Genomic DNA, 27911 nt, shown 5'->3' with positions numbered 1-27911 from the left:
ACAGTGCATCCTCAACCCAACTCGATGAACTTGGCAGCATGGCTCCTGAGGTCATAGTTTGGCCATCTCAACTTAGCACAGAGATGTATGGATATCTTGAAAAAATCTAGAAAACCTAACACAAGGCACTGTTATTTTGATAAATGGAAAATATTTATTTGGTGCCAGAATAAACAAATCAATCCCATTGATTGCACTCCTTCCAATATTGTCACCTACATGCTCCACCTGCTGGACGCAGGGTTGATATTTAATTCACTCAAGGTATACCTGGCAGCGTTGTCAGCCTACACCACCTCCCATAACAAGGTGTTGTGGTGGAAAGTGGCAGTTGTTAAAGCCTTTATGGAAGGAGTGAAGAGACTCCAGCCTCCAGTTTCTAACCCACCACCTGGATGGGACCTTAATGTGGTGCTTGCTAAACTCATGGGACCCCCTTTTGAACACATGCATAAAGCTAGTCTCAAACACCTGACTTGTAAGACAGCCTTCTTAGTAGCTGTTACATCCATAAGAAGGGTCAGTGAAATTCAGGCTGTCAGTGCAGGATCCTTTCTTTACTGTTCATAAGGATAAACTTGTTCTAGGAACTCACCTTAGGTTCTCACCTAAATTCATTTCTAAATTCCATGTTAACCAGTCCATTGAGCTACCAGCCTTCTTCCAAGAGCTCTGCTGAGGTGAACCTACACACACTAGATGGGAGAAGAGCGGTCCTCTACTACGTATACAAGACCAGACCGCTAAGGAAGACAGATCAACTGTTCGTCTCCGTAGCAACCGACCAAGTGGTCGAAGTGTATGAAAAGAAGTAGTGGAACTATGTTCCCTACTGGTCTGCACCACTCCCCACAAACCCATTTGCCATGCCCCCTCCCACGCACAATACAAACCACAAAACATGTGCACCTGCTTTTTAAGGGAACATCCAGTGCACTGCACTAAAAGTGCAAGTTTCAACTGCTTCTTACACATTCATTTTAAAACGGAACCATTCCGGAACTGTTTCTTTATAAAATAAAAGTATAGGAACGGTAATACTTAAAAGAAGTAGAGGAGCACTGCTCCCGACCGCTCCCGCCCACTTCAACCACTGCTACAGGCAGAGAGGGAGATTGTGTCTCTAAAGGTGCCATCTCTAAATGGATAGTCAAATGTATCCAGCTGTTCTCCAGCATGGGGTCTGGCATGGATTCACATGTTCATGAATATTCCCCGTCGTCAGGCTGGGAATCCTCGGTAAAGAAAAATCAGTATCAGTTTCGTTTCTGATCGTAGTAGTAACCAATCACTGATCTCTGCGTCATACTGACCACAGCCAATGACTGCCCTCTACCTAAGCCCCGCCTCTGGCAGCCATCTTCAGATTTTTACCACACATTCAAGTGTTGGGAGTCCTCGTGCTTAGCTCTTGAGCTTTTACTGCGTGTTTCGCGCTTTTTCAGGTGAATTTTCACATTTTTTCGGTTAATCGAGCCACAAGCTCCACCGTTTCTACTCCCGTTAACAGCTAACCGTTACAGGATTTTCCTACGCCCCTCAAGGGTGAAGATTTCGTCGAATCAACTTCTTGGAGGATTCCAGAAGATTCGCGGCCTTCTTCGAGATGGCCCAGGACGTGAGTTTGTCACCCAGAACCAAGCTGTTTCGCAGCTGCCCTGGATGCGGGCTGCAGAATGTGTTTAAGGAAGACGAACATTCGCGATGCCTCTACTGTCTTCATGGGGACAAGACTCATGTAGAGAAGGACTGCCAGTTCTGCAATAACTTGTTGGAGCGGACTGTTGATTCCGTCTCGCCAGCTGGTTGGAGAAGGGCTCAACGGGTGAGGAGAAGAAGAAGAAAGGGTCCGAGCGGGCTTCTAAGTCTTGTGCGGGCGCCCCGGTGACGGGGGCCCAACACCAGGCCAAGCGCCGCGAGTCCGCTGGCTCCGGGAGCGCCGAAAGGTCGGGCTCTTCGGTCGCCAGGCAGGGCGCGCCTTCCCCGGCACCGTCAACCATGAGCCAGCGCTCCGGTTCGGGGAAGAGGAAGTCCGAGACCCCGGGTAAGCTTCGGGAGAAGCCCCGTCCCTTCTCGGAAGAGGGGGAGCGAGGCGTCGCCCCTCCCCCTAAGGAGAAGGTCCGGGACTCACCTAAGGTGGTGAAGGCCCCTACCCAGCAGGCAAAGGCCTCTATCGAGGCGATCGCGGCGACTCTGGCCAAGCCGGCAGAGACCCCGCCAGCGGAGACTGCCTCCGGGACTAGATTTTCCCTGCCGCCAAGGAGGGAATCCTCTTTTCAGCCCATCGTCATGGCCACCATGATGGAAGAAGCGAGGGGGGGGCACGGTAGCCTCCTCGAGCTCGGAGTCAGCCTCGGAGGAGGAACTGACCGAGGCCGTGAGGAATCTCGAAGTCCAATTCGAGAAGGTTTGATCCCGTAAGGAAGATCCTCGGGAGATAACCGAGGAAGACGACAATGGCGAGGAAGAGCAGCCTTCCCTTCCGGCGTAGCCGGAACCTAGGCCTCAGGATAGCTCGGCGGCCATTTTGTCTGCGATCCAGTCCTTATGCTCTGAGATAAGGACGAGATTACCACGGGCCAGGCCGGAGGACCCGCAACCTGGCCCGTCGGGAAGTCCTCAGAACAAGCGACGGAGGACCCAACCCTCTCCTCCACTGGCCCCCGTAAGGCCTACGGTTCCCTCCTCATCCTCCCACGAGTCGGGAGATGACGGTGCGATGGGCTCGACGACAGGTTCTGAGGGTGACGACGACGGAACGGGTCTCCGCCCCGACGAGATTGGCTCATTCCACCCCATGATCGCCAGGGCATCCGAATTGTTCCAGCTCTGCCCGGAGGAGCGGAAAAAGGAAGGTTTCCTCTATCAGAGGAAGACTGTCATCGCGGTGCCTCTGATCGATGACATCTGGGAGGAGGGCCTGTCGGTTCTCAAGAACCCCTCCACGGCACCAGCCAAACGGGACCGGTACGAGAAGAAGTACCGGGTCCCAGAAACCACTCCCTTGTGCCTCAGGGCTCAGCCAACGCCAGACTCGGTCGTCTCGGCGGCGGCGAAAAAGAAAGCGGCGGGGTCAGGAGCCTCGACGTCGAATTCCCCGTCGGACGGCGAGGGAAAGAAGTTGGACGCCATGGGGCGGCGGGTCATTTTGTCGGCGGCGACGACGATCAAAGCGGCCAACGCCCTGGCGATCGTGGCCCGTTAGGACAGGGAGCTCTGGTTTAAGCTTGCCCCCATATTGGACTTTCTTCCGGACGACAAGAGGTCCGAGGCCCTGGAAATACTTCAGGAAGGCAAGGTGGCGTCGGACCACGCCATAACGGTGGCAACCGATATTGCCGATACCGGGTTCCGCCAGCTGGGCAACAGTGTTTGCCTACGACGACGGGGTTGGCTCCGGGTGACCGACTTCCGTCAGGACGTCCAGACCAGGGTGTTGGACATGTCGTTCGACGGCAGCAACTTGTTCGGGAAGGCGGTGGACGAATCCCTCCAAGCCATAAAGACGGACACGGAGACGGCCCGCGCCTTAGGAGCCCTTCAGCAACGACGGCCCTTTCGGAGCTCCGGAGGCAGACAGGGTGCCTCCAAGGGATTCAGCGGTGGCTCGTCGTCCTACCGCCAGGCGGCACGCTCCTTGTCTCAGGAGGCCTACAGGGGTTGCGGCAAGCAGGTAGCGCCTTACCGCCATCGGCAAGGTGGCCAGGACACGGAGACGGCCCGCCCCCTAGGAGCCCTTCAGCAACGACGTCCCTTTCGGAGCTCCAGAGGCAGACAGGGTGACTCCAAGGGATTCAGCGGTGGCTCGTTGTCCTACCGCCAGGCGGCACGCTCCTCGTCTCAGGAGGCCTACAGGGGTTGCGGCAAGCAGGTAGCGCCTTACCGCCGTCGGCAAGGTGGCCAGGGCGGCAAGGCCACCACCTCCAAGCAGGACTGAACCAGCTGTGGTCTCGGGCCCCCACCGAGCACCCCGGTGGGAGGCCGGCTGACGAGGTTCGTCGAAGTGTGGAAGTCCATCTCCACCGACCGTTGGGTGCTGGATACCCTGGCAAGAGGGCACTATCGAATTCCTGAAGAAGTGCCCTCACGTTCCACCTGTGGCCAGGAAGGAAAGTCATGTCCCGCAACTGCTATTGGAAGTACGGGCGATGCTCAGAAAAGGCGCCATCGAGCTTGTCCCGAAGAGACTCCGGGACTCCGGCGTGTACTCAAGGTACTTCCTAGTCAGGAAGAAGAGGGGCGGCTGGCGCCCCACCCTGGACCTTCGTCGTTTGAACAAATACATCAGGTCACAAAAGTGCAGGATGGTCACCCTCCAGCACATACTGGGACAGCTGGAGGAAGGCGACTTTCTATCGTCGTTGGACCTGGAGGATGCATACTTTCACGTTCCCATCCTCAAAAGTCACCGAAAGTTCCTCAGGTTCGTCGTCCAGGGACGCCACTACCAATTCAGAGCACTGCCGTTCGGATTGAAGTCGGCCCCCAGGTCTTTACCAAGTGCCTAGCACCTGTGGGGGCGGGGCTGCGCCGGCAGGGGATCCACGTTTAACCCTACCTGGACGACTGACTCATCCGCTCACGGACGAGGGAACTCGCCGTCGAACACACTGCGAGGACCGTCCAGCTACTCACAGACCTGGGATTCGCCATAAATTACCCAAAGTCCCACCTGGTGCCGTCGCAGGTGGCCCTGTTTCTGGGAAGCTCCATACAGTGAGGCTCCTCGCGGCACCGTCGGAAGAACGGACGAAGACCATTCTAGGCAAAGTGCAGCGCCAGCGCCTGCAAGCCAGGGTGAGGTCCATCAAGTCCCTCCTGGGGATGATGTGCTCTTGCATTTACCTGGTGCGCCTCTGCAGACTACGGATGCGCCCTCTTCAAGAATTTCTCAACGCCCGTTGGATGCAGGCTACGGGCACCTTCGAAGACAGGGTCCCCCTCAACGAGGTGTTCCGGCGGGCGATTCAGTGGTGGGGTGTTCGAGCGCACCTCACGGCGGGCAAAGACTTTCAGACGCCGGAGTACCAGGAGACGGTGACGACTGACGCCTCCCTGGAAGGTTGGGGCGCCCACACCAGAGATCTCCACGCAAGAGGCCTCTGGCTCCCGCAGGAGAGGCTCCTGCACATCAACGTCCTGGAACTCCGAGCCGTGTTCTGGGCTCTTATATCGTTCCTCCCGTCGCTCAAAGGCAAGGTGGTACGGATCTTCACGGACAACACCACGACAATGTTTTACATACGGAAGCAGGGAGGCACCAGATCCCCAGCCCTATCCAAGGAGGCACAGGATCTGTGGCACTGGGCGGTCCCCCAGGGGATGTTCCTGGTTCCCTTCGCCGACTCGCTCAGCAGGGAGCTGCGCGCGTGTCACGAGTGGGAACTGTGCCAGGATCAGGTGGATCAACTTTTCCGACGATGGGGCAAACCCCAAATCGACCTATTCGCAACAGCGACGAACTCGAAGTGCAAGAGGTTCGCCAGCAGGTTTCCCCAGCCGAGAAGCATGGGCGATGCGTTCTCGTTCCCCTGGGACGGCCTATACCTGTATGCGTTCCCTCCGTTGCCGTTGCTGCTTCGACTCAACCAGCTCAAGAGGTCCCGGTGCAGGATGATCCTCGTCGCACCGGTGTGGCCGAGGCAGATCTGGTTCCCGGACCTTCTGGACTTGTCAACGTCCCCATCCATCAAGCTATCGGCGGACGCGGATCTTCTCTCCAGAGAAGGAGGCGCCATCTTCCACCACGACCCGGCGTCGCTGAACCTGCAGGCTTGGCTCCTGCAGCGCTAGAGTTTGGAGGGTACGATATACCGGCCGACTGCAGAGAGGTTCTTGCAAAGGCCAGGGCGTCCTCGACTCTCAAATGCTACGGTCACAAGTGGAAGAGGTTCTCTATCTGGTGCCGAGCACAGAAGATCAACCCCCTACGGATTACGGCCCCTCAGGTGCTGCCGTACCTGCTATCGCTGGCAAAGGCTGGGCTAGCCCATGCCTCCATTAAGATTCATCTGGCAGCGATCTCCAGATATACCAGAACCACAGGACGGACGTCCCTGTGGTCCCATCGACTGGTGAAAGAGTTTATGAAAGGACTGTTCCGGTCGTTCCCGCCGGTGAAGGCCCCGGCCCCGGCGTGGGAACTTAACGTGGTGCTGACTAGGCTCATGGGGCCCCCATTCGAGCCGATGCACTCCGCACCGATGAAGTTTGTGTCGTGGAAGACTGCATTCCTGGTGGCCATTACCTCCGCACGACGAGTGGGAGAGATCCAGGCCCTATCCTGCAAAGCACCGTACTTGACTTTCCATGCCTCGAGGGTGGTGCTTAGGACGCACCCCTCATTTATGCCCAAGGTGCCGTCGGACTTCCATCTTAACGAGCCCTTGGTGTTACCTGTCTTCTTCCCGTCTCCTTCGTCGCCGGCCGAGAGGACTTTGCAGTCGCTGGATGTGGCTAGAGCGCTGAAGTTCTACGTGGACCGCACGAAGAGTTTTCGGAGGACATCACAGCTATTCGTGAACTTTGGACCTGTGAATCAAGGGAAGGCTCTCTCGAAGTCTTCTATTTCCAGATGGCTCTCCGGCTGCATCATGCACTGCCACCGGTTGGCTAACCGACCGCTGCCAGGCCGTCCGAGAGCCCATTCGACCAGAGCGATCGCTGCTACTACGGCGTTCTTATCTGGTGTGCCCCTGCTGGACATCTGCAGGGCTGCTACGTGGAGGTCGATGCACACTTTCACGAAATTCTACTGCGTCGATCGGGATTCCAGGGAGGAGTCCAGGGTCGGCCAAGCAGTGCTGCGCAACCTGTTCGCTTAAGGTGAGCCTGGTGAGGAGGTAAGAGATGCTTAATGTTGAGTTTTTTGTATTGCTTAATGTTGAGCCTTTTGCCACCCTCCGTGGTTGTGCATGTGTGTACTGCTATTTATTCTGATATTCATGAGCATGTGAATCCATGCCAGACCCCATGCTGGAGAAGGAACAAGTTACTTACCTGTAACTGTTGTTCTCCAGCATGGGTCTGGCATGGATTCACATGCGAACCCTCCCGCCTACCCCTCTGCGGCTCTTCACTTGGTCATACTGCCACTTCACGTGCTACCAAATCTGAAGATGGCTGCCAGAGGCGGGGCTTAGGTAGAGGGCAGTCTTTGGATGTGGTCAGTATGACGCAGAGATCAGTGATTGGTTACTACTATGAAAGACAGATCAGAAACGAAACTGATATTGATTTTTCTTTACCGAGGATTCCCAGCCTGACGACGGGGAATATTCATGAGCATGTGAATCCATGCCAGACCCATGCTGGAGAACAACAGTTACAGGTAAGTAACTTGTTCCTTACTCCCTTTCAGATAAAACACGGCCTTTTACGCCTAGCGCCCACTCTACAAGAGACACGGGGTCCACTCTGGCTTTCATTGCAAATGTACCCCTTGACACCATTTGCAAAACGGCTACATGGAGCTCTATTCACACTTTTACTCAGCACTACTGCATTGACACTCATTCCAAGACAGATACTCAAGTGGGACAAGCGGTTGTAAGATATTTGTTCGCTCATGACCCTTCTCACATCCCACCTCCTTCCAACACTGCTCACTAATCTATGCACAGCATGTGGTCTAAGCGAATTCCACAAGCGTCAGAAGGGATACATTACTCACTGTAATCGTATTTCTGATGATTGTATCTGCTTAGATTCACATGCACCCGGCATTCTTCCCCTCTGAGAGAAGGCGCATGGATGCTTGTAGTCTTATCTATCTGCTTGGATACTCTGTACTCGCACTACTCCTCATGCTACCTCATGTCAGAGAAAATACAATCTGGGGGTCCTACACACGTGAGGGATCATGGGTACAGTGGCCGTCACACTAGAGATAGCATTACTGGCATGCCCTAGTTCGACGCCCCTTTTTGAGTTTCAAAAAACAAAATAATACTCTGCAGCTTCCACTAGATGTCGGCCTATGCACAGCATGTGAATCTAAGCAGATACAAGCATCAGAAATATGATTCTGGTGAGTAATGTATCATATATAGGGTAAGGAGTAGAAACAGTTGGGGGGGGGGAGATTCTGGTGGGGGGCGTTTTCTGTATTCTTTCTGTAAAAAGGTTTTAGTAAAAATGGTAAATGCCTTGAATAAAACGTTTCCTGTAAATTCTCGCAATCTTTAAAAGGGTGTCCATACTGGTGACCAAATAGATTTGGCTTTGACAGTCCTCTAAGCTGAATCATGATCTTATAAAGTGCAGTGGTGCCATGTTATCTACGCAATACACATGCCATCCCGTTATGCAACTCCAAAAGTGTAAACATTTAAAAGGTATAGCATTGAAAGGAGAATGCAACACATTGTGTGAAGGGGACCCGATTCTGCCTCAATATGAATGGGAGAGCCTACAAATGTTGAATAAGACCAGGATCCAGCATAGTTCCCTTGGAAGAAAATCTTCAAAGTTCACCACAGAGAAGTGCTTATAGGTGGACCATCAGATGAGAACTCTCAAGCGATGAAGGGACACATGCAGAGTAGGAATATATCGCGAGCCAGTTAAATGTTAAATAAATGCAAGCAAACCTCCTTGTTTAAAGAGGATGTGCAGTAAGGTAGCAAGTTTTAATCACTGATGAATGCCATTAAAAGAAAAAGGTAACGGTGCAGTCCCCACTCTCCAAATCCAAGACTTTCGATCCCTGTACTCTTAGATAGCACTCAGAATTGCTCAATGGCAATGAGGGCAGTGGTACATAATAATGCACTGTGATCAGATGCATCATTTTTGGCTCTCTAGTTGTCTGACGTACACTGGTATGTGGGTAATTTCTTTCTCCTACAGCTTGCAGGTCACACGCAGGAGGCACTAGAGGAGTCTGTCCAGTTGATGAAAGATGCTGTTGAAGACCTGACCCTCACCCTTAATGAGGCTGCAAGTGCTGCTGGTGTAGTTGGTGGAATGGTGGATTCCATCACCCAAGCCATTAACCAGGTAGAGTATACGTGGGTATGTTGAGTGTTCTTTTATAGGGTGTGTGCAGGTCAGGGTGTGCAGAAGCCCAGCATGCATCTAAAGTGCTTCACATATGTACTGCTTGGCGAAAAGTTGGACAGGCTCACTGTGTGTATAGGCCATGCTTGCTGAACTGGTGTTAATGAAGGAAGACAGCAACATAGAATGCAAGCCAGATTGAGGTTTGACTGCAGAGGAGGAACCATACTTGGTTTCTGATGACTGGTTTAAAGTGAGTGAATGCGTTCAAGCAAAGATAAATGTGTTAGCTAGCCCCACTTGGCCTCCTGCTTTTCCGGACTGAAAATGTACCTACCAATGGTGTACCAACTTTGTGATAGTTTGGTTCTGTGAAACCTCAGTGTACAAAACATCAATGGTTTTACATTGTGTTGATTATTTTTGCATTTTTGAGATCTGAGTGTTTTCTCTGTTCCCAGTATTTTTTTCCTCTAAAGCAAAAGCTTTTTGAGATGTCGCATTTATAACGTGCCTGTACACAAGTGTTTCTGGGCGCAACAAGACGAGGAGGTGAAACAATGGAGGACAAAATAACGAGCTTACTAGGCCTTGTCATTCAGATCCCGCATGCGGGGAAGGGGAGAAGTGCCAGGGGGTGAGGAGGAAGTGCAGTTAACTCACAAGTGCAGCCAGCAGGTGGCTCAAAAGTGCAGAGAGATGGGACTGTAGGGTTGCAGATACAGACCCTTTAGTGCTGGGGAGTCCGCAGGCAGTGCTAGAGCAACTGGACATGCAGGAACCTGGGCCCGAGTTCAGAGGGTGACCAGTGCGCAGAGCAGTCGGGAGCATCAGCAGGGGAGAGAAAGCAGAAGCAATAAAAGGAAGGTCTGGAGTTGCTCCCGGAACCGGAGGTGGTTCTGCTCAAGTTTGAGAGAGGCAAGGAGGCTGTTCCAGAGGGCGGCCCCAGCCCAAGAGATAAATCTGCCCCAACTCTCTGCTTGGTGTAGCGTCTGACCCAGAGTTGGAGGTGGATGAACATAGAGCTCGAGAAGGAAGATGTTTTGGCAGAGCACGTTGGAGGTTGAGCGGTCCCAGGCCCAGAAAGCCTTGTAAATGAAGAAGATGGTCTTAAAGTTGTCCTTGCAGCCACTGGGAGCCAGTGAAGAGATGTCATAACTGGAGAGATACGATCCCTGTGCTTGAGGCCAAGGACAAGTCTTGCTGTCATGTTCTGGATACATTGTAAAGGTCGAAGAGTAGAGGCAGGAAGATTTAGAAAGAGGCTGTTGCAATAGTCCAGCCTAGAGAGGACCAGATCTCTGGCGAAACTGAGCTTCTGGGGGAAAGTGAGAAAAGGAAGAATACCTCTGAGGAGGTGTAGCTGATAGTTTGACTTCTTAGAGACGTCATAGAGAAGAGAAGAAGAGGGTGGAGTCTTTGACACCAAGGTTCTTAGCCTCACCGGAAGGAGCACCCAGAGTGGGCGCCAGAGAGAGGAAAGGAGGGAGCTGGTGTCTCAATGAGGAAGATCTCAGTCTTGCTGGCATTAAAACAGAGATCATTGGCGGCACACCATTCCAGAATTGCAGCCAGTCTGTCTGGTATGAGGGAAGTAGCAGAAGTGGCTGAGGGGAGCCTGAAAGATCTGAGTGTCATCCGCATAACATTGGAAATTGGAGCCGAATGTAGCGATGCAGTGGGAATGAGGTGCCAGGTAGTGGTTTAAGTGCCAGGAAGAGAGGTTGGACCCCTGGGGAACACCACAAGTAGAGATGGAAGAGAGGAAAGACCCCAGTTAGACCTGTGAGGGTCAGTCGGTGGGAAAGGAGGTCAACCAGGTCAGGGTCTGATCAGTAATACAAAGGTTGTCATAGAGACGATTGAGCAGGATGGCACGGTTGACCTTGTCAAAAGCAGAGGGTAGAACAAGGAGAATGAGGACATAAGGGAGATTAAAGTCAAGATTGCTTTTCATGCTTTTTAGTGTGTTGCTTTTGGTGTAATTCACTTTGGTCCCCCTTCCAACTGTAGTTGGGCAGTAGATGGTCCATTTAATTTACTTACTACTTACTGAAAATCAATTAACTAAAACATTGAGACTTATATAGTCTTGACTTTCCAGTGTTGCTTCTTCTTTAACACCTTCCTATTTCCAGAGCCCATCCAGTCCTGTAAGCTCTTGTTTCACACTCCTTTTGGGCAGACCTGTTACATTAAAATCAATCATTTCTGCTGTTGTGTATTATCAGTTCATATCAGTCAATTCAAATTAAACTCCAGATATGACGGCTTCTGTAATCCTTTGGGTGCCCTATGCTTGCTGGAGCTTATCTGGACGGGTTTGCTCCTGTCGTGATCTTTGGGGCCTCTGCAGTGGAGCAGAAACCCTGTATGCAGCAGGCTCATCTGAAGACCATCACTTCTTTCTTGTGTAAGGGATGTTTACAGCTGCCAGATCCTTCCTTAAGAGTTGAAGAGGTATGGCGGGTATGGCAAGACATCAGAAAAGATCCTCTTGTGTCCACAGCCTGTAGGTTACTGGTGCACGAATACCAGCAGTTTCTGGTTGAGAGATTTGACTACATACTCAAACAAAGGTGCAAAACAATTAACGGATACAAAAATGTCAAGCATGATGCAGCCTCCTAGTGACCTGGACCAACACTAGCTCTCTCAAACGAAAGCCAACGTTACTACCCCAGTAACAGTTTTATGCTAGTTGTGACTGATTGCATGACATTTTAAATTGTTTATTGCCCACAGCTGGATGAAGGACCAGTGGGTGAACCAGAGGGAACCTTTGTTGATTACCAGACGACCATGGTTAAGACCGCCAAGGCCATCGCAGTGACGGTTCAGGAAATGGCAAGTATTACTGTTCTTCGCAATTTCTCCTTTGCTCTGTGCCCAATAACATCTGCACTTATCAGTAGGTTGCTTTATGCTGAAGTTGCTCAAACCCCTGTGTCGTCAGAACAGTCTGTTCCATCGGTTGCTAGAGGACATGATGATGATGATGCTGGTGTAAGAGTCTGTCATCTTAGGGTTACTCTCTTCTATGCTGGGAGAGGTGCTGATAACATGATTTTAAAAGCTGCTTTTCATGTGGCACTAAGCTGCTGCACATGCTGTGAATAAACATTTTAAGTCATCCGTTAGGAAGGATTCTTCTTTTTGCTGCTTTCCCTCCATAGGACATCAGGGACTCCCTTGCTTTTGCTATTTTGAAACTTTCCTGACTTTGGAGGTAAGTGAAGCCTTTTTGCTCCACTTACCTTGCTAAGCTCATCTGTTTTGGGGACATTGATCAGTCCCTATGGCAGTCGGTTGTAATTAATCCTGCTGATTATTCCCTGCCTAAAGTCTCCTCCCGGGTGGCCAGGGAAAGGCAGATGCTTCCTGATCCTGACCTTGGGCCTGGTGCTCTGTGGGAGCATCACCTGGGAGGAGAAAAGGCTCAGGGGAACGAGAGGACTCCATGGGATGAGACGCAGTATCGGTCTTCCTCTAGGGAGGATGGCTCCACCATGCCACAGTATGTAATAGTTTGTTGTAATAACCATCTGGCTATTCCACAAAATATACATGCAAATAGGGGTGAAAACAATCAGGCCTTGGGAGAAATAAAAACCCTTCAAAACTGCTGGGCACTTGTAAAACGAAAGACCTCCCTAATGCCCAAACGTACAGAGAAAGCAAATTGGTAAATAAAGCCTTAAAAGAATTGCCTTTCCCTTTTCAATCGGGTCTGGTGACTAATCCCTATGATATTCCTTTAAAGATTATTATAAGGAGCAGACTTGGGTTTAGAAGTGTAAAAGCAGAAGCAGTGTGGCTCATGCAGCGAGCCCTGGCAGAAGCTGGAGGGAGAGACAAGATGCCGGGACCACTGGCAGATATCAGCTGCCTGTCCTGAGAGGGTCTGTGCCTCTCGAATCCTGAAGTGCAGAGGATGTGCAGCTGGAAGCGTTCAAGAGGGAAGTTTGCCCTCTGAATACCTAATCTGCAGAGGCAGCCCACCAGAAAGTGAAGGTGAGGGAAGTTTTCCTTCGCAGGAGACCATCTCAGGTGGGAGGGCCTCGAGGCTGTCTCCGGTGGCTTGCTTGTGTTGGTTAAGATTTTCATATTTGTGATAAATCTTCCTGACCTGTGTCAACCCCAGAACATGTTGCTTGAACTTGGTGATTATTTTCCCCTGTCCCTGGGTGAAGGGGGATCTTTTTCCCCTCACCTTGTCTTCTACTCTTTTTATGGGTGACCTTTTTATGTCGCTCTATAGTGTATGGTTGGAGTTAGTTTCCTATAACCTTTGGACATGGGCTGGGCTGTCCATTTAAGCTTCCCTGTTAATTACTCTATAATGTACTTGGGTGAACTACTGTTTCTGTTAGGGAGAATGTTCAGTTTCTGTGCTAATTCCCTTTAACGTCAGAGACCCTTGCCTCTTTTGCTAGAATCTGGGATCTTTTTTATTTTTAACCTCCCAAGTGAGTGTTGGCCATGATTTGGAGCAGTACTCTTTGGGTGCACTACAACAACCACGTCCCCTTGGCAATAGGAACCCAGCCTTTGGTATCAATCTGTACTACACAGGTTGGTAGTGTGGCTGAGCAGCCAGGCTGATCTCAAGAGGGACCAATGTGAGCTGTAGGGGAGTTACAGAGATTCACAGTGACAAATATCCAAATAAACTCTTACACACAGGGTTACCTGATTAAACATTTAATTATTTAACAGTCAGTTTGAATAAACCTTTTTCAGAAGGGGCAATGTAATAGTAACCCTCAAATACACTTCAAAATACACACTCTTAGTAAGTAAGAGGTACTTACCCTGCAGGTAAGTACTTTTGAACCCCCAATGCAAGTTAAGTTAACCCTTTCCTGGAAGGAAGGTACCAACACACAATCTGAGGAGAGAAGTCATTCAGGGAGCCAGGCCAGCCAATGTCAATTGGGCAAAAGTCTAGGTGAGCTGAAGCACTTCTTACAGGTAAGTAAAAGTCTTGCGCAATGTTTTAGAAGTCTTTGTAGAAAAGGTAGAATCAATGTAGGGCCACAAGCTGGGAGGCTTGTGAGGGCAAAACTGTAAGCAACTCTGCAAGGTTAACCCAGACAATTCTCAACTGAGAACAAGTAAGGCTACCCCACAAGAGGTACGTTCTTAGACTTTACAGTACCTTTGATTAGAAGAAATGGTTCCAGCTGGCTTCTGTTCCTCTGCAGCTCCTGTTGTTCATGGGCCTCAGTCGTGGGGACACGAGGGAGTACGTCTGGGTCCTCCTGCACTGCAATGGGAAGGTCAGCGGCAGCAATGGGCAAACTTCAATTCAGCAGCACTTCGCGGTTTGAGCTCCTCGCGTCTCTCACAAATAGCAGCACTGTGGTTCCTGGATACCACTTCAGACTTTACTCTCATCTGGGGTCCAGCACTCTGTTGAGGTGGCTCAGGCTTGGTCAGTCCTGCTTCACGGAAGTCCAGAGGATCTTCCTGGTACTCGGGTCTGACCTTAAACGTGATCCACCCGATTTGGTGTTCCTCTCGCTGGCACTTTGGTTCAGGCAGCAGCAGTGGAAGTACAACCAGCTTCGAGAGGATGTCCAAACAAGTTCACTTTGGAGTTGATTGGTCCTACCAACTCAAGGGGAAAAGTCGTCCTTGCAGGGCTTCTCTAGTCGAGGCGAATTCGGAGCTTCAGCACAACAGCAGGACTTCACTGGGCAAACCAACAGTCCAGGACTTGAAGCAGGCTTCTCTTCCACCTTCTTCTTCGGATTCTTTATTCCTTCGTCCAGTGGGCGACTCTGGCTTCCAATCCAAAAAGCTGTGCCTTTTTATGCAGGTTTCTCCCATTCATTCCAGCCTAGATGTCATTTACACAGCAGGGTTGCTGTACTCCGAGGACAGCCAGCCGGCCAATCACCTTTGGGTGCATTCCTCAAGGGTATTAAGCACAGGGAGCTTTGGGCACCTCCCTCACTTCCTGCCCCTGCCAGATATACTGGAGCCAGAGGTGGGCTTCACTCGTGAATCCCTCCAAAGACAAAACTAACAAAAGGACCAAACCAGGTTTTGCGTGCAGAGTAAATCTCAAGTACCTTTTCAACAAGAAATGGCAAAAAAAGACGACCAGGGCCATTTTTACAAAAAAGGGCACCCATGGGTGCCTTACTGCAGCTGCAAATTCAGCCCATGGTAAAAACAAAAAAATGTAGTGAAAAGTAAACCACTTCCACCAGCCATAAAAACGTTACATCAGAAACTAGACAAAGGGGATACTAAGTAACCCCTCCAGCACTCTATGATAAAATAGTGTGTGCTGGGTCTAGAAAGTAAAAAAAACAATTCTAAGTTAAGTCAATTTCACTTCACTGTTCTGGAAAACAGTAGTTTCACCAAGAGAAGGTATTTAAAGCTTTGTGAAATCCATGAGACTGCCCTGTGTCACTGCACTGAAGGTGTTTGTGTCACAATGTAAAGATGATACCTATGGAGTTTGTCAGACTCCAAAGTCAAAAGAAAGTACAAATCACAGAAAAAATACATGTGTGAAAAAGGTCTCCCTCTCTCCAGGTTAGAAATGAAAAGTCCTAAAGTCCAGCAAAAGAGCTGGGGGTCTATAAGGTAGAGAGGAATTCGCACATTTCTGAGAATTCCCCCTAACAGTGTTTATTTGAATAACTGTTATTGTGAAACTCTGTGTTACAGCCTTACAGCTCACATTAACCCCTCTTGAGATAAGTCTGGCTGCTTAGGCCCTACCTTATACCAAAGGTTAGGTTAACTATTGCCACTGAGAAGTCGCTTGGGCTTTTTTAATGTTTAAATACATTTTCTTGAGTGAAGTACAGTTCCAAAGAATAGTGAGAGAGTTTTAATCTTACTTAACTTTTCCTTTGTGTGTCTAGCGTACATCACCCTATGTGAAGTACTGGGGGGGTTACATAGTAACTCCTTATCCCACTTCTCATGTAACTTTGTTACATTAATGAACTTGAATGGCTGGTGGCAGTGGTTTCTTTTTGCTACCATGTGTGCAATGTATCTGCAGGCTGATGAATCAGCTGCGGTACAGCACGCATGGGTGACCAATGTTCCAAAATAGCCCCTTCCCCCATCCCCCGTCGTATTTTTTGCCATTTCTCATTTGTTAGTTCCTCTTGGGATTTTACTGTTTTTTAAACTAGGTTTGACTCCTTTGTGTGTTTTGCATTTGGCGGGCTTCAGCCCTGAAGCCTGCCCAGGCTGCAGTGTGTCTGGGAAGGCAGGAAGTGAGGGGGGATCCAGAAACCTCACTGTCCTTTGCTTGTGGGCATGCCTGGCGCCGAAACCAGTACAAAAGGGTGGGTGGCTGTCCTAGAAGACGACCCCCACCCCCGATACCCCTTGTGTTTGACGATTGTGGGGCTATGAATGAATGGTATTTCGCATACAAGGCGAGGCTTTTGGGACTACAGGCAGAGTCGAGCACTGGAACATCTTATCTGGCAGAGGATGAGCAGACACACTAGAAGCACCTTACAGGACTGCAGAAGCACTGATAAAGCCTTGCAGCGTTGCTGACACGTTTTCATTTTGAAAGGGAAGATCCATGACGACTTCCTCCCTTGGACTGGTAAGACCAACCAGCTTCGTTACATGCTTTATTTTGGCTGATCACCTGACTTGTTGCGGCTTACCTAGGCTGCAGAATCCCAATGCTTGGGGATCCCTGACCATTATCGAATGCATAGTCTTCCAGATATTGAATCCGTCCAAAACTTTGTGGGCACCCTCAAGGGCCTCCAGAAGCAGGAATCCTTGGTACAGACTTCCTTCGCCAGAGTCCAGGATCGAGGGACAGGGGAAACTCCAACCAGAGCTGTTTGTTTCTCTTGGGCGCTGAGAAAAAGGTGCCAAACCCACAAAGAGCTGATGAATCGTGTGGAATCCATTGCTGCCGAGTCCCCTCTCCAGAGTGCTGCTGCAGGAGCCTGCCAGATGTTCTCGCTCTCATCACCACGACAAAGGACTAGGAACAAGGGTTGGCATCAGAAAGGCATCCCGCCGGAACAACTTTTTCAATTCTAAGGTACTGTGGGGCTTGGGGTATACCCACCTTTTGCCATTTGTAGTGTTCCCTGGTTTGGGAAGTACTATTTTAACCCCCCTAGAGTTGACCTCAACTTACCTGTGCAGGCCTTCCAGCTTGTACTCATCAAGTGGGCTCCCCTTGAGATCCTGCGATACTCTTACGTCCCTTCCCCTTTCCTCCATACTACACAGGCGTCCCTTCCAAAGGTCGGGAGACGGAACCTTTTTCACCAGAAAAAACCTTCTTCCACTTTAAATTTAAAGGCGCACAGGGGTACGGCCCAGGGAGCATGTGCTGCCCTGACTCCGCCGCCCCACCTCAGTCCCCTTTGCCGCGTCGACCGGAACGGGCAGAATTCACCAGCGCTCCTGGGTTTGGCTTCGGCCATGTAATTCCACGCGCGGATACTTCTTTGTCTTCTTTTTTTGTCTTTTTATCATTCCAGGAGTTTGGCAAAGAACGAGTGTCAAGGTTGCGACTGGCCGCAACCAGGTAAGTGGCCTACAGCTTATCCTTCTTATGCACTGGGCAGCTTCCCACTGCGTCCATAAAGGCAGGGTATGCAGCGGCTCCAGCAGCTCCTGGCAACCCCGTCAGTACCCCGTACCACCTCTCCTGCCAGTGAGGAGGGGTTCTTTGAGAGGGTCCTAGGGCTCATGAAGTCACCTCGAATGGGGGTTATCCTCAGGGAAACCATCAGGGAGGTCCTCCCTACAAAGCTAGCGGCACCACAGGCGCCTCCGCCAGCAGCCCCGGCGCAGCCACTGCCTCTGGCCACACAGCAGGTGGCTCCGTACCAGCCTCCTCCTCAGCCTCCAGCCGCGGTCACTCAACCCCAACCTCCGGCTCCAGCTACTCCACCTCCACAGGATCCTCCTGATCCACAGGATACGGTTGAGGAGGAGGATCTGGACACGCCATCCTCAGCTACGGTCTTCCACAAACGTCTTGCAGGGCTAGCAGAGGGAGAATTCTCAAAAATTCACTAATTCCCTCCACCTTAGAGACCCCAGCCAACTTTGCTGGATTTTGAGGACTTGATTTTTTTTAACCTGGAGAGAGTGAGACCTTTTATCCCACACTCGTATTTTGATGTGTGTTTTTACCTCGGTTTCTTTTGGTTATGGAGTCTAACCAACTCCATAGGCATCATCTTTTTCATCTGTGTCACATAGCACCTTCAGTGCAGTGGCACAGGGAAGTCTTCCAGACTTCCCAAGGTTTAAATACCTTCTCTGGGATCAACTACTGTTTCCCAGAGCAGTGCAGTGAAATTGACTCCACTTAGCCCTGCTACATTCTAGAGCCAGCACACCCTATAGAGTGCTGGAGGTGTTACTTACTGTCCCCTATATCTAGTTACTCATGTAACAGTCAAATGTTACCTTTTCCCCTCAGAATGGCAGGTGGCAGTGGTTTTACAATGAACTACCATGATTTATCCTGACCGTGAACTGTTCGCAGCTCCGGTAATGTTAAATAGCGGGAGCCATGTTTTTCAAGATGGCACCTGAGCTTCCTTTGTTAAAAAAGTTCCCGGTATTTGTTTTTCGCCATTTCTTTGTGGAAAGGTCCTTCTCGAGTCTTTCTCTGCGCGCCAAACCTGGTTTGGTCTCTTTGTACATTCGCCTTTGGCGGGCTTCTTGAGTGAAACCCGCCTCTGGCGGCCGAGTGTCTGGGGTGGGCAGGAAGTAAGGGAGTTGCCCGAAACTCCCTGTGCTTAGTCTCCTAGGAGACCCAAATGCACTCTGTGGTGATTGGCTGGCTGACTGTCCGGCAAGGACAGCTACCCTGCTGGGTGAGTGGCCGCTAGGCTGGAATGAATGGGAGAGAACTGAATAAAAGGTGAGTCCTTTGGCTTGGAAGGGTATGCAGTAATAAAATTGCAACAAAAATGTCGCCTTTAAAAAAAAATTGCGTCAAAAATGCCATGGTTTGACCCGTTAAAGGTTTACCCATTATACCATTTTTAAGGGGAGCGGGGGTTGCGGATGTGTCCCCTGCATCCTTTACATGGATTCAGCGGCAAAACCATGGCCTTTTTGACGCAATTTTTACACATGGAACCCTTGGAAGGCAGAGTCGACCACTGGATGAAGGAACTGAAGAAGAGCTTGAAGAGGGACGGCTGCTGCAACTCCTGAACCGTTGGTTTACGCAGTGAACCCCTGTTGTAGGTCCGAATCGCCAAGTTTGCATCGACAGAGAAGCCCTGCAAAGGACGACTTCTCCCTTTTTGAGTTGGTAGGGCCAATCAACTCCCAAGCAAGCCACCTGGACACCCATCTCGAAGATGGTTGTATTTCCTCAGAGTTGCTGCAGGAAATCGTAGAGCCAGGGAGAGGGACACCAGATTGTGAGCGTTGCTTGTAAACTGGCCTAAAGCTTTTGGAAGATCCTCCGGACTACCACGAAGCAGGACGGACCAAGTCTGACCCCCCTCAGTTGAGTGCGGGACCTCAGATGTGAGGAAAGTCCACCTTGACAGCCAGGAACCACAATTATTGCTATTTGCTGTACCAAAAGGTGCTGAAATGCGAAAGAGACACTGAAAGTAGTTTGCCGGTTGTCAGCTTTGACAGTGCCAATACAGTGCAGAAGTCCCCCGGCGTCCTCCCTCTTGTCCCCATGACTGAGGCCCAGGAACAGTGAGATCTGCAGAGCTGTACAGGAACAGAAGTCTTCAGCTGCATCTTTTTTTTCTTTACTAAGGTACTGTAAACTAGCCTAAGAGAACGTACCTCTTACTGTGGAAGTGCTTGTAACTTCTGCAACTCACAACTCGAATCAGCTTATGGCCCTACATATGATTCTTCGTATTCTCAAAGACTCCTAAGAACTTGTGCAAAGACTTTTCCATTTACCTACCTGAAGTGTTGCATCCTATACAAAGACCTTGGCCAATTGACTTTGGCTTAGCCTATTGAATTGAAAGAGGCTACTCTTGCTTTCTGAAAGTGTTTGCCCTGCTTCTGAATATTTGTAAATTCTTATATTCTAATAACCTTAGCATTTTACTTCCCTTTAAAAAGTATTCTCTATGCCAACAGTAAGGTATTCATGTCCCCAGCACCCTTGTCATTGAAGTCACCTGTGGGTGTAGGTTGTCTGTGGGCCATCCCAAAAGGGCCTTGTCAGATCCAGAAACTCAGAGTATTTAGAATTAAAGTGTATCTGTGTGCTACTAGTATATTGCCCCCTTCTAAAGAAGGCTTTATAACTGACTGATGAATACATTATTCATTGTTTATGCAAGAGACCTTGAGTGTAAGTTTATTTGAATATCTGTAACTGTGAATCTTTGTAACTCCACTACTACTCAAATTTCCCCTCTTGAGATAAGCCTGGCTGCTCAACATGCTACCAAAACTGTGTAGTACAAGCTTATACCCAAGGTTGGGTTGCCTATACCTGTAGTCATAGTTGCTTGTAGTGTTCCCAGAGAGTACTGCATTCAAACTTTGCCTAACAAGGAGTACCTGGGCCTACCCCAGCCCGAGGTTGAGCAGCCGGGGATTCCACTGCAAACCGATGTCTCCCTGGCCAAGAAGGGTTGGCTGAAGCCAAACTCGGTCCAGCCAGTCATTCGACGCCTGGATGCCAAGTACAGGCAGATGGAGGGGGATACACTCTTGCTGTCGGCCCATCCTCAGCCCCACTCCTCAGTGATCGCTGCAGCATCACTATTCTCCAAGCCTCAGTCATCCTCAGCCTCCTCCTCTATGGCGCTGCTAGGCAAGGAGGAAAAGATCTTGGAGGCGTACGCCAAGAAACTGTATTCCAACGCGTCCTTGCATCTTTGTCAGGCCAACGCCATGCTGGTGGCCGCTAACCAAAGGTTATGGCGGGAAATCATGGATTTCCTCCTGGAACTCCCTACACAGAGCCAATCACGTTTTAAGGCGGGGGCTCGCTGAGGCCTAGCTGATTGCGCAGGACCTCGTGGAATCCTCTGTGGCCCATATTGACACCTCTGGTCGTGTCATCTGTTTCGCCATATACATGACAGCCTGGCTCCGGTCAACTAAATTCAACCCAGACGTCCAGGAACGCATATTAGTTCTACCATTCTGGGGGGTGGGGGGGTCCTCTTCCACTCCAGCACAGACGAAGAGCTGGACAACAAGAAAAATAGCTCACAAACAGCCAAGTCTTTATCCATCTTGACAAAGACCATGCCCAAGTTTTACACCCAGTCACAGCAGCGCACCGACAGGTGGGCGTACGTATGGAGGGTTCTGCGGTTTCCAGGAAAGGAGATCCAGGCAGCTGGACCGCTTGCCGTCTTAGAACTGGCACAAACAACAAAAAAGGGGGGGGGGGGGGTAAGGGCTTTTTCCAGTCCCCCTCAACCTCTCCTTACCTCTACAAATGGTTACGCCAGCTTTGATAGCGGAGATATTGTGCAAGGGAGACTGGATGTGCTACCTGGATCTGAAGGACGCTGATCTACACATCCCAATCTGGCAGCCTCATTTTTCTTTTCTACAATTCAGGATCATGGGCTACCAATTCCCATACAAGGTGCTTCCTTTCGGCCTCAACTTGCCCCCCAGGGTCTTAACCAGGCTGATGAACACTGTGGCGGCCCACCTCCGGTCGCAAGGCCACCACTTCTACCCGTACCTCGATGATTGGCTCGTCAGGGCGATATCTCCGGAAGCAGTGCACCATACTTCCCACGCTCTTATGAGCACACTGCATGATTTGGGTTTTTCACTCAACCTCAAGAAGTCAGAGCTGCAGCCCACGCAGAGACTGACCTTCTTGGGTCTCTTTTGGGACACGTGCTCCGAGAGAGATTTTCCCTCGGAGGACAAGATCACAGCCCTCAAGAGGGCCTCCGCGCACTTCCTCAGCAGAGAAGTGACCTTGGCCTGGTGGTACCAACACCTACTGGTACCAACACCTACTGGTACCAACACCTACTGGGTCTCATGGAAGCGGTCCTTTTGGCCGTCCCCCACACAAGATGCAGGATGAGGAGGATACAGCTGCACCTGCAGCCTCTTGGAACCAGGAGCGAGGCTCTCAGTCAGAGATGATCATGTTCCTCCATCACTTCACCCGGACCTCGCATGGTGGTTCAGAGAGTGCAACCTTCGGCTGGGCAAGCCCTTCCGGCAACCTACCCCACAGGTCACCATCACCACAGACTCCCCTCTCTCGCTCTCGGTTTGGGGGGGGCCTCCCTGGACAACCAATGCGTCCATAGCACCTGGACCCGGCAATAGCAGGAATACCACATCAATTGGCTGGAACTGAAGGCCATCAAGATGGCGCTCAGAGCCTTCCTTCCAGTTATCAAGGGCAAGGTTGTCCTCATTCAGACAGACAACTCGATCAGCACTACGAGTGGAAGTTGAACGACCTAGTACTGCAGGACATCTTCTACAAATGGGGACACCCCCAGGTGGACCTCTTTGCCTCATGGTACAACAGGAAGTGCCAACTGTTGGCTTCCTGGCAGGGACAGGGACCTGGCTCCCTGGGCGATGCATTCCAGATTCAGTGGGATGCAATGACTGATACACAAGGTGATATGCAAGATCAAGCAATCTCGCCACCTCAGCATCATTCTAATAGCATAGTGGTGGCCGGTCAGGCCATGGTTAACGGGACTGTTCAGCCTCTCGGAGAGGCCTCTCAGTCGCCACCCAAAGGGCCCAGCACATCTTCTGGCGCAGCAGGGGGGCATGGTCATCCACCCCACCCCATGCCACAGAAACTAGCCCTCAGTGTGGTTCCTGAACAGGTAGTGCTAGGTCACCTCGGCCTCTCATAGGCTAATCTAGAGATCAAACAGGGTACCATGAGCAAGTCTGCCAGGGCCCAGTATAAGAGCAAGTGGACCAGGTTTTGCCACTGGGCCGACTCAAAGGGTATCAACCCCCTTGCATGTACCTTGGACAACATGCTCTACTTCTCGGCGCACCTCGCCCCCTCTAGCTTGCAGGTGGACACTTGCCACACTTACTTGGCAGCCATTGGGGCTCACAGAAACTCAGAGGAGATCTTTTCCTCTTCCAACCCGATTGTCAGGAAACATTTGACGGGACTCGCCAGGCTCTATCCGGCCATCAAGAGGCCTCACCCTGTGTGGGACCTCAACATAGTTCTGGGTGCCCTGGCCCACAAACCATTTGAACCAATGGTGTCCGCAGACATCAGGCTTGTCACCATTAAGACAGCCTTGCTAGTCGGCCTCAACTCGGCTCGCATAATCAGCGAAATCCAGGTGCTGGTCACCTCAGAACCATATACTACTTTTCACTGGGATAAAGTTTTCCTTCAGATACACCCAGCATTCTTGTACAAGGTGCCTTCCGCATTCCATCTGAACAAAGAAATTGTGCTACCTATGTTTTTTGACGAGCCCAAAGACGAGGCAGAGTTCTGCACTGCCTTGATGTCGAGTGTGCTCTGAAATTCTACTTGGACAGGACCAAGGGCTTCCGCAAGTCGGATGCACTTTTTGTCCCCTTTGGCGAATCAAGACCGGGGTGTCAGGCCTCTAAAGAACTCCATAGCCCGTTTGGTCTCGGCCATCAAAAAAGCTTACAGGGGACAGCATAAGCCACTGCCGCCTAACACGTACGCCCACGCGGTCAGAGCCAAGGCAACAGCCTTCGTTTTCCAGCAGCATGTCACCTGGCAGTCATAAGCAGGTCGGCCACATGGGCCACCCCTTCGGATTTCAACAAGCACTACTGTTTGGATGCCGGTTCTAGATCAAATGTGGCTTTCGGACAGGCGCTTCTTAGAAACCCGTTTGCTTAAGGAGGGTCTCCTCTCCACCCTGGGGCCACACTCAGTTGTAATCGCCCATGCAGTATGGAGGAAAGGAGACGGGACGTAAGAGTAATTATAAGTTACTCACTGCAGTGACTAGCGTTCTTTTAGTCCGTAGCCCCTTTCCTCCAAACGTCCCACCAACCTCCCCACCTAATAAAATTGGTGTCATTAGGCAATGTTAATCGATTGTCGACGCGTCTATGGGGACTGAGGTGTGGGGCCAGAGGGCGGAGTCAGGGCAGCGCATGCTCCCAGGGCCGCACCTCTGCGCGCCTCTAAATTTAAAGTGGAAGAAGGTTTTTTCTGGTGAAAACGGTTGTCTCCCGTCCCTTGGAAGGGACGCAGTTGCAGTCTGGAGGAAAGGGGACTAAGGTACGTTAGTCACTGCAGTGAGTAACTTATAATGTACAGTGCGCTTGGGTCTCCTGTCATTTCCAAAGGCCATAGACGCCCTCAACTGATTTTCTTTTGGAGAAGTGCAGATGGGCTTTGGACAGGGCTGGTGGCAGCTTATCTTTTCATGTATCTTTTACTTTCTTGCCATGCAAACCGCATTTACCGCGGTTGGCACAAATAGGTGGCCTAGCTCCAAAATGGCCATGCCACAAGGTTCTTTGTTCTGTCCTTTGGCCATCATGCCCCTTCACCTTCCCCAGGTCGAGCTGGCCTGGGTCAGTCCTTATTTGGGCATGCATTCTCACACAAAACGCCAAGCTTTTGTGGGCTTCTGCATGCCTTTTGTGTGTGCTTCCAGGATGTGGGTTGGACTGTCTGGTTCCAATATACATCTTGGGTGCCAGAGAGTCTGGTGTGCTGTGAATGACTGGTCTTGAGTTCTCCAGCATGGGGTCTGGCATGGATTCACATGCTCATGAATATTCCCCGTCAGGCTGGGAATCCTCGGTAAAAGAAAAAAATCAGTTTAATTTCTGAACTCTTTCTCCCAACCAATCACTGAGCGCTGGGTCATACTGCCCCCAGCCAATGACTGCCCTCTACCTAAGCCCTTCCTCTGACAGCCATCTTCAGATTTTTTTTGCACGTTCAAGTGTTGGGAGTCCTCGTGCTTAGCTCTCGAGCTTTTACTGCGTTTTTTGGTCAATCGAGCTTTGTGCTCCATCGATCACCCTTCCGATTAACGAGGACCTGTTTTTTGGATTCTTCAGCGCCCCTAAAGGGCAGATTTCGTCGAGTTTCTTCGTGGAGGCTTCCAGAAGATTCTTCAGGCCTACGCCGCGTGCTCCATGTCAGAGGAGAAGGATTCCACCCCTCTTTTCAAGCTTTCTTCTGACTGCGGCTTACGGAATGTTTACTCGGACAAAAAACATTCCTGCTGCCTTTACGCCCTATAATCGACACACAAGGAGCGCAGGGAGTCTTCATTGCAACCCATTGAGAAGACCCCGGAGAAGAAGATGCCGGTCATCTCCCAGCTCTTGCAGCTCGCACCAGAGGGCCCCACCACATCAGGAGACTAACGACGGACGCCTCCCTGGAGGGATGGGAAGCCCACATCGGAAGTCTTCACGCCTGAGGCCTTTGGCTGGCAGAAGAAAATATGTTGCACATCAACGTGCTGGAGCTACGGGCAGTGTTTTGGGCCCTCAAATCGTTCCTGCCGCCCCTCGAGGGCAAGGTGGTGCGGGTCTTCAGACAATACCACCACAAAGTTTTACATCAGAAAGCAGAGGGGCACTAGGTCCCCAGCGCAGGACTTATGGCATTGGGCCATCGCTCAGGGGAATGTTCCACATCCCGTTTTATCTGGCAGGAGTCAAGAACACGGTCGCTGACTCACTGAGCAGGGAACTTTGCTCATGCCACAAGTGGTAGCTTCAGCAGGACCTAGTGGAGAACCTGTTCCGCAAATAGGGCAATAGCCAGATTGACTTGGTTGCGACGAACACTAAGTGCCAGAGGTTTGCCAGGAGCATGGAGGACTCATTCGCATTCCCTTGGAAAGGCCTCTTTCTGTGTGCGTACCCTCCATTGCCGTTGGTACTTCAAGTGATCAATCTACTCAAACAGTGTTGGTACCGGATGATCCTCGTCGCACTGGCGTGGCCAAGGCAGATCTGGTACCCGGACCTTCTCAGCATGTCAGCGGCACCACCAGTCAAGCTGCCAGTGGTCGCGGATCTTCTAGCCCGCGAAGGCGAAGCCATTCTTCACCACGATCCAGGGTCTCCGAACCTGAAGGCCTGGCTCCTGCAGCGTTAGAATTCGGTGGCTACAATCTCTCTGCGGACTGCAAGGAAGTTCACGCCAAGACTACAGCATTATCTACTTTGAAATGCTACGGACTCAAATAGAAGAGATTCGCTATTTGGTGCTGTTCCCAGAAAAATGACCCACTGATGGTCAAGGCTCCTCCGGTGCTTCAATATTTTGTCATTGGCCAAATCGGGGCTGGTTCACTTCTCCTCCAAGGTTCATCTGGCGGCTATCTCCTGCTATACCAGATCCCCAGGATGACCATCCTTGTGGTCGCACAGATTGGTCAAGGAATTCGTCAAGGGACTTTTCCGCTCGTTCCCGGTGAAGGCTCCCGGCGTGGGAATGTGGTGCTTACTAGGCCATTGGAACCTCCGTTCGAGCCTCTGCATTCTGCACCACTCATGATTTTGTCGTGGAAAACAGCTTCTCTCGTGGCCATCACCTCTGCACGAGTGGGGAAGATCCAGGCCCTCTCCTGTAAACCACCTTACTTGACATTCCACGAGACGAGGGGGGTGCTGCGGACGCACCCCTCCTTCATGCCCAAAGTGCCATCAGACTTTCATCTAAACAACCCCTTGGTGTTGCTTGTGGTTTTTCCAACGCCTTAGTCGCCGGCTGAAAGGAATTTGCACCAGCTGGATGTGGCTAGATCGCTGAAGTTTTATGTAGCCCGCACAAAGAGTTTCCGGAAAACCTCTCCGCTCTTTGTAAACTTTGGTCCTGTGAACCATGGGTTGCCCTGTCCAAGGCTTTCATTTCCAGGTGGCTCTTTGGCACGAGAGACCACTGTACCTGAGCGATCGCTGCTACGGCATTCCTGTCTGGTGTGCCTTTGCTGGACATCTGCAGGACTTATACGTGGAGTGCGACGCACACCTTCACGAAATTCTACTGTGTCCACAGGGATTCCGGGGAGGAGTCCGGAGTCGGCCAAGCAGTGCTACGCAACCTGTTGTGACACCATATTGTGTGCATTGCTTTTAAGCTGGCCTAGAGTTTTTGGAAGATCCTCTGGACTCGCAGGAAGCAGGACTGACCGAGCCTGAGCCCCCTCAACAGTGTGCGGGACCCCAGAAGCAAGGAAAGTTCATCTCGACAGCCAGGAACCGCAGTGTTGCTATTTGTGTTAGAAGCGTGGAGCTGAAACACTGAACAGCCACTGAAAGTGAAGTTTGCCGGTTGTGAGTTTTGACTGCCCCAGTCCATTGCAGGAGTCCCTCGACGTCATCTCACGACTGAGGCCCAGGAACAGGGAGATCTGCAGAGCTGCATAGGAACAAAGGTCATCAGCTGCATCTTTTTCTTCATTTCTAAGGTACTGTAAAAAGTCTGAGAGAACTTGCCTCTTACTGTAGCATGCTTGTAACGTTTACAACTCGCAAGTCTAATCGGCTTGTGGCCCTACATTTGATTCTTCCTTTCATCAAAGACTCCTTAGAACTTGTGCAAAGACTTTTCCATTTACTTACCAGAAGTGCTTCATCCTAGCCAAGACTTTTGCCCATTGTCTTTGGCTTATCCTATTGAACCGAATGACTCATCTAGGATAATCTAAAAGTACTTGCTCACTTAAGAATATTTGTTGTCTCTGGTTTTAATAACATTTGCCTTTTAACAACTTTTAAGAGTATTCTGAATGCCAACAATAAGGTATTGAAGTCACCTGTGGTTGTAGGTTGTCTGTGGGCCATCCCAAAAGGGTATTTACTGATTTAGAAACTAAGAGTGTACAGTATTGAAGTGTATTTGTGTGTTACTATTCTATTGCTGCCATCTGAAGAAGGCTTTATAACTGATTGATAGATTCATGATTGTTTATGCAAGAAACCTTGAGTATAAG

General features: G+C 50.7%; 1 protein-coding gene across 2 annotated transcripts in view; it reads left to right on the top strand.

Annotated features, from left to right (window-relative positions):
* Window positions 1–27911, top strand: part of TLN1 (talin 1) — a 1223782-nt gene that overhangs the window by 948317 nt on the left and 247554 nt on the right. For both annotated transcript variants that reach the window (XM_069626724.1, XM_069626725.1), the window contains 2 exons: window positions 8851–9000; window positions 11746–11847. In XM_069626724.1, the coding sequence (XP_069482825.1) occupies window positions 8851–9000; window positions 11746–11847 (252 nt within the window). The remainder of the gene's footprint in view (window positions 1–8850; window positions 9001–11745; window positions 11848–27911) is intronic.

The sequence above is a fragment of the Ambystoma mexicanum genome, chromosome 6p, assembly GCF_040938575.1.
Source record: "Ambystoma mexicanum isolate Mex_15411 chromosome 6p, UKY_AmexF1_1, whole genome shotgun sequence".
In the NCBI taxonomy this organism is placed as follows: Eukaryota; Metazoa; Chordata; class Amphibia; order Caudata; family Ambystomatidae; genus Ambystoma; species Ambystoma mexicanum.
This window is presented reverse-complemented; position numbering and strand designations above follow the sequence as displayed.